This window comes from Agrilus planipennis, unplaced genomic scaffold (genome assembly GCF_000699045.2).
Source record: "Agrilus planipennis isolate EAB-ADULT unplaced genomic scaffold, Apla_2.0 scaffold12, whole genome shotgun sequence".
NCBI classification, from domain to species: Eukaryota; Metazoa; Arthropoda; class Insecta; order Coleoptera; family Buprestidae; genus Agrilus; species Agrilus planipennis.
Window position 1 is genome coordinate 1,358,004 of NW_020439003.1, and position 10,865 is coordinate 1,368,868.

Genomic DNA, 10,865 nt, shown 5'->3' on the forward strand with positions numbered 1-10,865 from the left:
ATCTAAAATTTATAACATTTACACCGGATAGTAATACTACAAAATGTTTACACTTCGATGATGATAGCAATAATAAAATCTACGAATCATGTTATACATATTTAAAGAAATAAGATGGGGTGAAAGGACAATTTCTAATAGTAAGTGGTCAGTAAATATTTAATGAAAATGAAATTACTTACATCCATTTGATCAATTTAAAATTAAACTTTATTTATTTAACTTAAATGTTTAATTTTTTAAATGTAATATTTGAAAGTTATCCTTAAACGCGTAAAGATTCACGGTTCAATGTTAGATGATCTGCATACGTAGAGTTTAATTTTCTGTTTACGAAAAATTTTTGTGTTCTTTTATTCTGTCTTTAAAACGTCTGCCTGTTGTTTCCACTTTTTTAGCGAAATCTTAGTTTTCTCATTCCCTAAAGAAAATTTATATATTTATTTTAAGAAAAAACGAAACATTTTGCAATTTCTGTGACTACATACAAAAAAAAATATCTCAAAGCACTTTTAAACCTTCACTCAGCTTCGCCTTTTATAGAGTTTCTCTATCTTGAATCTTTAGTTCGTACTTAAAGCATCCGTAAAGGTGAACTATTACAAAATCGGCACAGACAAGCTAACACAAACCTCTTACCTATTTATGTCACCTTTTTACAAATGGTTACAAGTGCTTGCTGTAGGTGGTCACGTTTATGAGCCACGTAAAGGCAGGTCAGTTTATGGTAATTTCCACGCTACCTTCGTTAACCTTTAATAACTGACAGTGTTTTTATTTAGTAAATATATGTTACGGTAATTAAAATGCTTCCTCATAATGTTTATTCTTAAAGGTCAAAAACATAGTTCTTACCCTGTCAAAGGGGAATAATACTAATTGCAGAATAATCTAAATTCCTGTAAGTGATCTGTAGATACCTGTGTGGATTATTATTGAATAAATTTATTTATAAGTGTTACCTATTTATTAAAAGTATGTAAGTTTATCTCTCTATTCGTTTATATGTTACCGAAAATGTATGAAATCTAGGAATTGTATATACTATTCCGAGGCTATCTAGGAAATCTATGAAATATTGTTTCAAAGATTTTTTAATACACACATATTCTGAAAAATATATACATTTCCTAGGAGTTGTATGAAATTTCGATATTGTACTAGGAAATTTATAAAACTAACGCTTTATGTGAATAAAATGAATAATACACGTTAGTAAACTGAGAATCAGAGTTACCTGTGAATGCAATAAATTGCCTGATCGGACCACGCAATACCCTCCCCTTGCTCCGCTAAACCCCGCGTACCATCATGAATGTAATACATTTCCGATTGCTATTTAGGAAATGTATAGATTTCCTAGGAAATGTGTCTAATATAACTTATCTCATACATTTCTGGACGATTTTAGGAATTGTATACAATTACGGATTACACACATTTCCGTTAATACATACATCATCAAACGGTTGTTTTTTGAAAAATGACGTGATATACAGAAATTCNATTTCTACGGCAAATTCAATAATTTACAATCATCATCATAAGGTCGTCAGTCCTAAAACTGGTTGGACACGTACCTCTTTCCTTTCCTGAGCTAAACTTCACATTTCCCTAAAACTAGAACAACCCACATCCTTAACTATTTGCGAACAGCAGTCTAATCTAACCTAGGTCTACCTTTACCCGTTTTAACTCCTGCTTCTGCTTCTAATATATTTCTGACTAGACCTTCATTTACAATCGAAAATTGTAATTTGTGCGTTGTCATAAAAATTTAGTTTTCTCCGTGTAGTTTAATCCAATGAATACCTCTCTTTGAAAACTAAATATAACATTAAAAAAATGTATGCGTGAAAGACAACAATTAAAAATGAAATAACTAGACAGCAACACAACTTTGTTTAATCAGTCTTAGCAATTGTTTCGCCCTACATGAGTATTTTACATTAAAAATTTGTCGCAAATTTACAGCCCCATTTATCGATTTATTTAGCAAAGAATTATTTAAAATGTTCTGATAAATTCTAAGTTTGTGATCTTCTTTAAAGCATGGCGTAAATGATAAAGTAGCGCCCGGTTTATTAAAAACATACAGTTATTGATTTAATTATTTTTACAGGTTTTATGCATCATTGCATTTTCATCGACCATTTTCACATCAGAAGTACCAAGCCCTGTTAAGAGCCGGCATCTTCACGACGTAGGCGTTTCAAAAGGTTCTCTTGATCTTTACGTCGAAAGCAACTCATTACATAACGAAAACACGCAAGCAAGTTACCTTCTGCCTGTAAACGAACACCGGTTTCCGCAAATTAGTGAAGACATTCCTTTAACAACTTCCTACGGAATAAGGGAAGAAATAGACGACACACTGTTGAAAAATTCGGAAAGTAGTGACAACAGCCGGATACTAGTACAAATACCGACGATATTCAACAAAGCTATAGTTCAAGGAAGGACTTTACCAGACGCCGGTGGAGTTTACCAAAGCAGAGCCTCACTTTTGAGAATGGATAATAGTAACATATCTCCCAATCTTATTAGGGCAGAAATTCCACAGAGTAACCCGCCAGTAATTGGTACCATAGGATCAGGTTCGCTAGGCTATACACCACTGGGAAACGGATTGTATGCAGTTGGTTCAGGATCGCTGGGCTTCGCTGCGTATGTCCCTTCGCAATCTGGGAAAGGGTCGATAACAGTACGAAATAAGATAAACAAGAAACCCGCCAGAAGCGGAGCGAGCTACCGATTTAATAGTTTTAGTGAGACAACACCGCACGCGTATCCAAAACCTATCGATTTAAAAAGGGAAATATCAGAGCAAACAGGACTATAAAATTTACCAAAATTATTTGCAAATGTCTGCATAAACTCTGTAGACATTCTAGTCGTTGTCAATAAATATCTGTCGACAGTACGTAGTGGTAAAGACTGGACGTCGATTTTTAAATTTTAAAACGAATGTGCTCTTTTTTGGTCATAATTTATTTCATTTCTGTCGACTATGTTGAAATTCTTACCACTAATATCTAACTTATAGAAAATAAACAAAGAAAACACTTGCGGAATTGGTAGATATTATAAAGATATCTAAGGAATGCAATGTTTACGGAGAAATTTATAAAAGAGGTACCCAAATTTTTCCTGTTTCTTCTTCAAATGAGAACATTAATATACTTGCATAAAAGAAAAAGTAAATAATAAAAATTTAAGATACTAATGACAAGTAGGTATTTAAAAGCTAATTGAAGCTTATACAAAGATGTATGTTAAATTCGGCTGTTAATTACTTTACTGTATTTAAATACAACGTGCAGGTTATTATACCTGCCTACGTCCGTCCTGCATCCATCTACTGAATGCCATTATATAAGAAAGAAAATTTGTAATTTTTTGTAAATATGTATAGGAACTGTACTGTTTATGTAATAAATAAATGACAGTTACCAATATTGTAAATCATTTTCTTAAATTTAAAGCAAAATAAAATGTTTCCGCCTTTCTGTTGAAAAATGTTACTAAATTTTCACTTACGGTAAAAGACAGTAAATCAAAGTTTTAGAAGATACATTTAATACATACATATTTATATTACCCACCTCTAAAAAATTTCATTGATATAACATCGCATACCGTCACCTACTGATATTTTACTTATTATTCTTAATTAATTTCATTGAATTTATGTACCTCCTGTTGTAATACTATAAGCGTCAGATGGTAAACTGAAATAAACTGATATGTAGTACTAATAGTAGTATAAGCTATAGTCTACTTTCTTTTTTTTGCGAGAAAAAATGCCTGCAAATTATATAAGAGACATAAATCGGAAAATACACTCTTATCTAATATCTTAAAAAATGGTTGCAATTAGTGGAAATCGATAAATTATAATTAGTAAACTTTCACGAATAAAACAAACCAAATATAACAAGAAAAAAGATAACAAAAATTAAAAAAATTAATTGATATTAAACGAAAATAAAGATTCTCATTCGCAAAACCAGAAAAGACGAGCATAGACTGGAACCCGCTAACAGGTGGTCTCCGATTTTATGCACCACGCCTTATGATTTGTTAAAAAAGTACCCTAGACAAACATTTTCGGTCTCTCTCCAGTCTCTCAGAGTCTTTCAGCGTCTCTGAGAGCGTATCTCAGAGTCTTTCACAGTCTCTCAGTTATTGCCTACAGTCTCTGTATGAGAGACTCGAACGATAAAATTGTTAATTCTGAGATTCGAGTCTCTCGTTCAGAGAATGGATACGAAATGAGGATCTCTCTATGAGCGACTCGAGTCTCTAGTTCAGAGACGCTAAACAGTTTTTTTGACAGTCTCTCTCAGTGACACCAGAGAGACTCGATGAGAGACGGAGACACGAGTCTCACTTTCAGAGACTGAGAGACTGAACATTTTTATCTCCGGTATAAAATCCCTTGTTTTCAAATTTTATACCAATGAAAGGAGGTTTTAGTTATAAAATCCTTCTAAAAGAAATGGCATGCAGCTTTCGTTGACAAAAGAATAGGAAAATTAATTGTGATCTGAAACTATTTCAAATCAAAATGAAAATCTCCCATACCAATAAAATAACAAGAAATTGTAAACTTCGTAGGCAACTTCTTTAACAGCGGAAAGATTAGTTTGAAATTATTTAACAAGAAAGTAAAAGTGTTGGCACCTATTGGATCGATTAAATACAATCTTATTTTCCACTAAAGCAATCTTTGTTAAGAATTGTGAAGGTTTTCATGAAGATGGTGCTATCGTAGAAAAGAAAAACACGAGAAAAAAGTTAAATAACTTTTGTTTAACTTGTATTTATATGTTTGTACAATAAAATCCCTTATTAAGTATTATTTTGCTCCACTTAACATGAACATAATTGCAAAATACGCACATTATGGAATTAAGTGTATTCAATTTAAATCCTATTTTTAGTGAAACGCTACATTAATTTTTTTATTATTAAAAAAACAAAACTGTATAATAATAAGCGATCCTAAAAAAAGGGTTCACATGTCATTTAATCCTCACAAAGAATCACTTCCGAAAACAAGTTCTATTTTGAAGATACGCAAAAAATCGTGAAATAAAATACTTTCACTTTAATGGGAGTGGACGTTCTAGAAGGCCCCTTTATATTTTCCAATGCTAACTAGTTGCATCATCTGCACTAAAAAAAAACCCAACACTTGTACATTTTTCTTCTTTAATGTCTATGCTGAATATAATTCATGAATTGGAAACAACTGCATTCATATTTTAAGGATTACATAAAAGTTTGGTATTTGGATTTTTCAGTTTCGACATTGTCATTATTCAACAAATTATACCGACACAGATGTCTAGAAACTACTTTATTTAATGTTCTTTTGTTTCTCGTTAAATCAATATGAGATTAACCCCTGTGTGTAAACTTCCGACAAATTCGATTAGTATTCTGTATCGACTAGCGATAAAAATTATTGCGATGTAATTAGAGGAAGGAAGTACATAAGAAGAGTATTTCAAATGTTGCAAAAATGGGCATTAAGTAAATAATTTCAACCTAAAGAAAACGACACAAAAAGAAAGTCTACTACTAAACGCATTATTATGAATAAGTTGGTTTAAGAAGAAGACGTGAACAATTTATCACATACTTCCACAATAAATTAGTAATAACCACTAAATGATACTTCCGGTGGCATCTTTCAATGGGCGCATTTTTAACAATTTTGTTCAGTCCACACGATTTCCATATCAGCAGATGTATTACATAATAAAGTCAAACATTTTTCAAACGGAAGTTGGAGAGGACGTGATTTATGTCGCCAAAGAATAAAGTCGGTAATGTTTTCAGGAAGATAAACGTAACATACTTCTACATTGGCATTACATATTTCATAAAATTGGCGAGCAAATTATACGCTATGCCGTTACAGAAACTGAAAGTAGACCACGCATCTCCCTGGGTGGATATGTTGTAGAAAGAAAGGCGAGGCTATATCTGATCCCATGCATGTGCCATCCGCCCCTCTATAGGTGACTTCTTATGGTCGCCCAACTATATAAGAACACGATAATTCGCTATCCCTATCGCAGTCTTCTATTCTATTAAACAGCAGTCACATATAGCGCCATGAGATCGACGGTAAAGATAAAAAATACACAAATGAAAATCATCGATTTACGCTGATCCTTTCTAATTTCGATATTTGTTTCTTATTTTGCAGATCTTACTGTCATTCCTGGTCTTTGGCACCTGCTTAGCCGGAGAAACCGAAAAGAAAACCGTCAAGCGCGGTATCATTTCGGAAGGAATTTCATCCGGAGTTGGCGGTGGTTTGGGCCATGGAATCGGAGGTGGTGCGATCCTTTTGTCCGGTCATGGTGGTGGTGGAATTGGTGGAGGCCTTGGAGGTGCTGGATTAGGCGGTGGACTCGGAGACGGCCTAGGTGGTGGACTTGGCGGTGGACTTGGCGGTGGACTTGGGGGCGGACTTGGTGGTGGACTTGGATTAGCGGCTGGTGGAGTAGCAGCTGGACCAGCAGTCATCGACTTGGGATCTTCAGTTCATACCCATCTGACAGTTACCAATCGCGTCGGAATTCCACAGCCAGTACCTGTACCAGTGCCAGTTGAAAGAGCCGTCCCAGTACCAGTACCCCAACCTGTTGGTGTGCCAGTTGACAGACCATATCCGGTCCATGTACCAGCTCCTTATCCAGTCCATGTGGATAAACCATACCCAGTTGTTGTACACAGAGACGTACAAGTGCCTGTCAGTGTGCCAGTTAAAGTAGCAGTTCCCCATCCAGTTGCTGTACCAGTACCACAACCCATAGCTGTTCCAGTTCATCACCCAGTCCCTGTTCCAGTACACGAAACTATTGTAGTAAAGAAGCCCGTTCCGGTTTTTCTTAAATCTGGACACCACCATCACTGGTGAAAAACTGTGATCAGAATAAAACTTCCATTTTCGTTATCATTCTGTACTCTAAATTGCCTCATTAAGTTTTAGTATAGTCCACATTCCAAGTGGTGTTATGTAAAATATATTTTTGTAAATAAATGTTTTTCTATACAATTTTATTATTGTTTGCTCGATCTACTATACTATCTTACTACGCACAGTCACATATTTGTTGGTCTGATTCCTAATGGCTGATGTAGGTAGCATATTATACCATGCATTATTTACTTCGATTTATTCTCATATGGATAAGATACTAATATAAATGTAATGGTTGTGATATCTATAACGGATACAAGTTATTTGAATGAATGCAGAAATTATTCGAATGATTTCAAAATGACATACAAAGATCAATTTTTATGAGGCAACTATCCTACTTTCGCATCAGGCATGGAAAAAATGGTTATTTATTTATTACCATTTCCTTCTTCTAATACCCACCACTAATCCGGATCATCGTGATCATCGTATCCTTTGTTCAGTTTCAAAGAAGAGACTCAACAAGAAGCAGGTCTGTCTTTAATGTTTCTGAGAAGCCGTCAAAATTCAAAGTAAAAAGAAAAACTGGTTCAGGGCATTCTTAGTGGGTAAATGGTACATTGTAAAAATTACAGTCTTACAGAATGGATTGAAATACCAACAGTACTCATACACACATCCGCTCTATTAGTTCAAGCTACGAAGTCAACTACACTTGGTATGTTTTTTTACGCATTTTAATATTTCTGTTGTATATGTATTTAAATAATATCGTTAACCCTTACATAGGCATTCCAAAGGAATTAGTTACTGCTTTTCATTAATTCGATATTTCTTTGATCATTTTTTATGGAAGAACTGAAAAGCTTATTCAGGCTTTTTAAAGTTTATTTTTAAAAGCATTTTATGTGATACACAATTACCTTTACATTAGAAGATATAATTTTGAAAAACGTTTCGATTTTAAAATATTTAAAGGGCAAGCTTTTTGTAAGTACTACTTACCAAATTCATGAATTTTTGGTAAATATTTATAAAAAGCTTTCTGTTAGTTTCAATTAAAAAGCAGCACAAAAGGAGAAATTACAAGAAATATCTTTGTTTGATTGATGTTGGTACGTCCTATTTAAATTTATAAAAGGTTTAATTGTGTTAGAAAAAAACAACAAAAGATATGTACATTACTATAATAGATCCTTTGATCCGAAAAAATTACGCTATTCTCACAATCAGTCCATAGAGATGACAAACAATTTATGTGTATTTTACTTTTCTACGAGTTAAACAAAAAAAAGAATTGTCAAGTATCAGATATCTAATATTTATTTAAAAAATAAAAAAAAGGGGACAGCTTTATTGTTTTTAAACCTTTTCTTTTTCTTTGTGTGACAAATTTACAAAATTGCAACCGTTGATAATAACTGGTTAGGTCAAAACAATAATTTGTCGACTTGAATAAATATTTGTTGAAACAGTTTTTCTGAGTTTTCCTAATTAAAACTAATTCGTCGATAATACACTCACGAAAGCATAAGTAGCAAATTTTTCATATTTATCTTATAGAAAGATTAGAAACCTAAGATTTTCGTAGAATATCAACAAAGTTGCATTTTTCTTTGGTTCGAAGAATATTATGCATCTAAAATCTAGTTAAAACTAGCTTCAAAACATTATCACACTTTTCATAAATTGCCTTTATCTAGGCGAAGGTAGAAGATAATTATTGTTTTGCGTGTTTTTATTATAACTACATTTCGAACAGAAGCGATCAGGTTTCTCGCTTGACCTAGCATTGAATTACCAGCCAGATTAACTTAAAAATGAATGTGGTGTATCTTAATTTGAATCAATATTTATGCTGAAGCATACTTAAGGTTGTTTATTGCAGCTTAGGACACATTCGTCCACTACTACATTGTACATTTTATTAATTTATATTTCGTTACGTGTCCAAAGAAATACTTCAAGTGCATTGTACACCCGCACCGAAGAGCAGCTTGCATTTCTCTTCTACTGTAATGTAACGTGTGCTATCTAAACACGAAGAGCAAAACAAAAACAATTCACCATTTAAATATACTACTAAGTTCTATTATCAGTGCTTGGTTTTAGGTTTAGCAATGGTCAGTTCTAAAATTTGAAGGGAGGTCACTTTTAAGATTTTATTTTCTGTGGAAAATTTTATAAANAATTAACGCTTTCTGTGAATAAAATGAATAAAACATGTCAGTAAACTGAGAATGACAGTTATCTGTGAGTACAATAAATCGCCTGATCGGATAACGCAATACCCTCCCCTTGTTCCACTATCGCTGTGTACCCATTAACACCTTGAATGTAATACATTTCCGATTGCTATTTAGGAAATGTACATATTTCCTAGGAAATGTGTCTAATATAATTCATTTCACACATTTCCGGGGCGATTTTAGGAATTATATACATTTCCAAGAAATTGTATACAATAACGGATCACACACATTTCCGTTAACATATATAGCCCAAATATTACAATTTTATTTCTTAAATCATCGCATTAATAAAAACTGATGCCAATTAGAGACCTAATTAGTATACGTAAAACGGATAAAAAATGTATACAGCAGCTGTAATTGGAAACTGATTGTAATCAATGAACTTTTTTGTATAGTGTTCATGTAGCATCAGCAAGAAAGTAAGATTTGTGTTGAAAGATTAAATGATGTAACGAGGATAAATGGCTAAAATCTTAATCAATCTCTATTGCTGTGTTTTGAAAACGTTTCTTAGAAAATACCAATAAATCAATTCATATATAAAATCATCTTGGCAGTTTGCAATAGTTTCAAGAATTCTTACCCTTCAGGGTGATTTAAAAATTGACGATGATTAAATAGCACAATCCAATTGGATAACTGAACCGTGAAAAGCATTTATTCTTTTATTACATTGATATGTCAAAGGACTAAACCAATTTCTAACATCAATATATTACTGAAGAGTGATATATATAGTAAAATTCAAGCGTCAAAGCAAATTAAAGAAAAAATAAATCATGCATATAGGTATTTAGTTAGTTTAAATTTGATACGCGCCGCGCATCCGGTTTGGATCCGGTACCCAGCGGATGACACCAAATACTGGGCAATACGGGGTAGTTCTACCAGAGAAAAAAGAAAAAAGAAACACCAGCAATAATAAGTTACCTAATAATTATAACAAAAAAAACCTACCTAATAAAAATTGAAATTAACATTGTATTGGGATAGGTCGTTTGTCCTAATTTGTATTATTTATTGATTTTTATTTCGGTATCGTTCTAATATTCACTTTTTCTTGGGAATAAGAACATTAATATGACCGAACTGTTGCTTGACATTATATCAAGTTTTGATTAACGGTAACTTGTAATGTATAAAGTCAGCTTGCAGACTTTTAGTATTTATAAACATTATAGGTTCGTTTCAACGCTTTCAACTCAACCCTCTCGTTGAATCAAAAATTAAAATTTCATTGGCTTAGCGTTTAAAGGACTTTTGGAACGGTTTGGGAGGTTGATGAAGTGGTATTTAATAGAAAACGCTAGAATAAAAACATAAACTATTAACCGGAGTGGTTGAATTTATAACCATAACTAACTTTATTATTATTATTAAGTATAACTGATTTGCATTCCAATGAGACTTACGAGACTAAACAATCTTGTGATTATCAAAGCTCCAAGAATAATATGAATGAAAGAAGAAGCAGTATACGAGTATACAGTTGCACACTATATTTATTAGGTAAATATACGAGGGTGGATTGATAAGTTTCCGGCCTGACCAAGAAAAACAAGGTTTTTAAAAATTTTTTTTTTTTATTTCTCAACATAATCTCCTCCAAGGCTGATACATTTCTCATAGCGGTGTTCCAGTCTATTAATGCCATCTCTATAGAC

The 10,865-nt window shown here is 32.9% G+C and overlaps 3 protein-coding genes across 4 annotated transcripts in view; all 3 read left to right on the forward strand.

Annotated features, from left to right (window-relative positions):
- The window catches only part of LOC112904857, a 9,810-nt gene extending 6,432 nt beyond the window's left edge, over window positions 1-3,378 (forward strand). For both annotated transcript variants that reach the window (XM_025975963.1, XM_025975964.1), the window contains exon 2: window positions 2,123-3,378. In XM_025975963.1, coding sequence (XP_025831748.1) covers window positions 2,123-2,842 — 720 coding nt within the window. In that variant the 3' untranslated portion in view covers window positions 2,843-3,378. The remainder of the gene's footprint in view (window positions 1-2,122) is intronic.
- Window positions 3,379-6,095: 2,717 nt separating this feature from the next.
- The window catches only part of LOC108733293 (protein eyes shut-like), a 14,747-nt gene continuing 9,977 nt past the window's right edge, over window positions 6,096-10,865 (forward strand). Inside the window, exons 1-2 of the mRNA XM_018464387.1 lie at window positions 6,096-6,141; window positions 6,224-6,936. Coding sequence (XP_018319889.1) covers window positions 6,130-6,141; window positions 6,224-6,936 — 725 coding nt within the window. The 5' untranslated portion in view covers window positions 6,096-6,129. The remainder of the gene's footprint in view (window positions 6,142-6,223; window positions 6,937-10,865) is intronic.
- LOC108733294 (titin-like) overlaps window positions 7,475-10,865 on the forward strand; it is a 29,272-nt gene continuing 25,881 nt past the window's right edge. Inside the window, exon 1 of the mRNA XM_018464388.2 lies at window positions 7,475-7,664. The gene's annotated coding sequence lies outside the window, so the exon portion shown is untranslated. The remainder of the gene's footprint in view (window positions 7,665-10,865) is intronic.